The sequence below is a fragment of the Lolium rigidum genome, chromosome 1 (genome assembly GCF_022539505.1).
Source record: "Lolium rigidum isolate FL_2022 chromosome 1, APGP_CSIRO_Lrig_0.1, whole genome shotgun sequence".
Classification (NCBI taxonomy): domain Eukaryota; kingdom Viridiplantae; phylum Streptophyta; class Magnoliopsida; order Poales; family Poaceae; genus Lolium; species Lolium rigidum.
The window spans coordinates 283,336,807-283,339,804 of NC_061508.1; the positions used below are offsets into that span (position 1 = coordinate 283,336,807).

Here is a 2,998-nt window from a genome sequence, read left to right on the forward strand (position 1 = left end):
GTTTATGTTCTTCGTCTTTAACTATCAATGCAGGTCGTGGCAGCTTGTAGGACACGATCCTGGGTTGTTACCTAAGCTGGCGGACTCAGAGGTCTTCATGAGTCGGATCCGCTTGCAGGACTCGACGAACATCCTGCATTGGCATGATTTGAACCAGATTAGCATGTTTGTTTGTGGAAACTTTAAGTCTGCAAGAACTAGTTAGGACGATAGCTGGTGCGAGAGGAAGAGGCAGCTAGGGGAAGTTTGGTAGGAGTATTTGGTTTGCTTACTTCCATGGGACGTCTCCGACGAGCATCCAGTCGCCGTCCCTGTCCTCGTAGGTGGGCACGTACTCGGCGCCGGTGCCCGCGTCCAGGAGCCTACAGCCCAGCTCGCCGTCCCCGCGGACGACGGCGAGGCAAGGTGCAAACATGCCGTAGAGCGCGCGGAGCAGCGCCTCGTACCCGCCGTGCGCGGCGAGGTCCACCTTGCGCAGGTAGGGGGCGCCGTCCACGGCCACCTTCACGAGCTTGCACGCGCCCTCCTCACGCAACGCGTTGCGCCGGTATGCCCGCACTGGCGGCCATCCCACGGCGGGCTTGCGGTCGTCGGGGGAGGAGCCCGGGAGGGCGAGGGTGAGGGCGGTGTCGTCGTAGTCGAGGCCGGACACTGCCGGGGACTCATTGGAGCTGGTCGACATCGGCGTGCGCTGCTTCGCGATCGCCTCCCGCTGTTCCGGCGAGCTGGCCGGTTGCTGGGCGGTCGCTAGCTCTGCGCGTGAGGTGAGGCCGCGTGGTGTCGCTGGTGTGGTCTGGTGTGTCGTGGGAGAGAAGGAGGAGGATGGGTGGGATTATGCCGCCCCGATGCTACATATAAAGGTGCGCCACTTGCCCACCGCTGCTGCAGCTGACTTGCCCGTTCCTTCACTCTTCGCTCTCCATTATTATGATATTGTACACACAATTATGTGCCACAACATTTTCCATTGGTTATTCCTATAGTAGATGCTCATAGTTTTCCTTTTTTTGAGATGTAGATGCCCATAGTTGAGATACATGAACGGACGAAAATGGTAAAAAATACCTAATCTCCATAAGTCAGCACCAAATAGCCCCGCTTCTAAATCAGTTCACAAACTAACCTCTTTGCGTGATACCCCACCTCAAGAATGACTCCTTGGGTCACAGCTTCATGAAAAGGGTTTTTTAATTAATTTTTAGACAAGTTCATTTTGTGTCAAACTTTAAAAAGCTTTTTTTTTTGTCAAAATAGATTTTTCATAGAAATGGCCCTATCTTAGCAGGTGAAATGAATAAGCTAAAAAGAGATATCGACAATGAGAGGAAAAAATGACTTCGAGTTTGGCTAGATAGACTATCCATTTGACAAGCTATAAGATAAGGCTGATAATATAAAGTTAACCATAGCAAATTGTTATTTCTAAATCGCTTGACACGAATCGTAGTTTTTTTAATCTACCAAACTGCTCGTTACAAAGTACTTCCTCCGTCTATAAAAGGTTCACGGAGTTTGACTAAATTTAGATGTATCTTTACACTAAAAAAATATTTAGATAAATCAAAATTTAGACAAACTTGCGACATTCTTTTATGGGTAGAGGTAGTAGATACTAGTATGAAACTATTCGAGTTACATTGGATGGAAAAAAACAAACTTCAGAATCGACGACTTGGAACTCACTTCTATAAACAAAAAATAGATACAACTATGAATTATTGGTAGATGAGAACGTAGCTAATATTTTAGGCAAAAAAACTTCTCAACACGTCGACGATGTTCCTTTCTATTGGAATCGTCCCACAAAAATCAAAACCTACTCCATAGCCCTACCCGTTTCCCAACTTGGAAGTTTCCAAGCAAACTAGAGGCACTTTTTGTAAACGCTAGGCAGCTAGTGGAAACCCTAGACAGTGGGCACGAGGAAATGCCCCTCGTCCCATGCATGAACCCACTCGCAGCCCGAGAATGAATAAAAATAACCAAGCCACACCAGCGGGAGAGACGATGGAGATCGAGGGGAGGGGTTTAGGGGATCATACACGATTTGACCGGCACTAAACTAAGCCAAAGCGCGGCGTTCTTGGCCGAAAGCGTAGCTAAGCATCATTTGGAGAGGAGGGCCTATGTTCCCCTGCCCACCATTTTGTGATGCTTTAGCAGATTACGCAGATACTTTGTCGATATGCATGTCGGGCGAGAGGACACCGACGCTGACGGCGACGCGGTCCGCATATGAGAACGTGCATAATAGTGTGGCTCACGTAATTTCATTAATTACAAGAAAATCAGCTCTGTTTGTGAGAAAAAAAACAGACCAAAAAGGGTATTGTGCTTACTTAATTACAGGGAAATGGCAAAAATAACATTTTTTTTTGCAGGGGAGCGAAAATGACTACTTATATGTACGCCAGAGGGATAAACTGGACAGAGGAACCACAAGATGGCACAACACACCTTCAACAATAGCAAACACATCTTGATATGGATGAACTGCCCAATAACCTATAATGTGCATCGTACGTCACCCATCTCACCGGTGACAACTGCTGCAACTTCGCCGCAGCAAGCCACCATGGAGCATGCCCTTACGCTTCACATCAAAACCAAAGCGTGCCAAAGTCATCGAAACACACATACTGTGTGCTAACTCAAAAGTCGCACGCTAGAGAACACACCATCTCCGGCGGGTAAAAAACATATAAGATGCGGTTTTACCACCGTGAGACATGATGGTCAATGAAGTATGGTGTGGAGAGCTGCACGAGAATTCCTTGAGGTGGGTGGTATATCTACCGGATTTTTATCACAGCCTGCCAAGAGTACGTGTGATCTACTCAAGTGGTTATTCTAGGATGAACTTCTATAAATTATACTCATGACAAGCGACTCATTGCAGGTAGCCTCCTATGATAGGAACATATCTAACTGGGTTGCACAATATGCTTAATTTGTGGCAGGGTTACCATCACAATATGCCTATGGTAGGAACATATCT

The 2,998-nt window shown here is 47.3% G+C and overlaps 1 protein-coding gene across 1 annotated transcript; it reads right to left on the bottom strand.

Annotated features, from left to right (window-relative positions):
- Positions 1 to 268: 268 nt before the first annotated feature.
- On the bottom strand, positions 269 to 682 carry LOC124683817 (auxin-responsive protein IAA23-like). The gene has a single exon (XM_047218261.1). The coding sequence runs from the start codon at positions 680 to 682 to the stop codon at positions 269 to 271; it is 414 nt and encodes a 137-aa protein (XP_047074217.1).
- Positions 683 to 2,998: the final 2,316 nt, after the last annotated feature.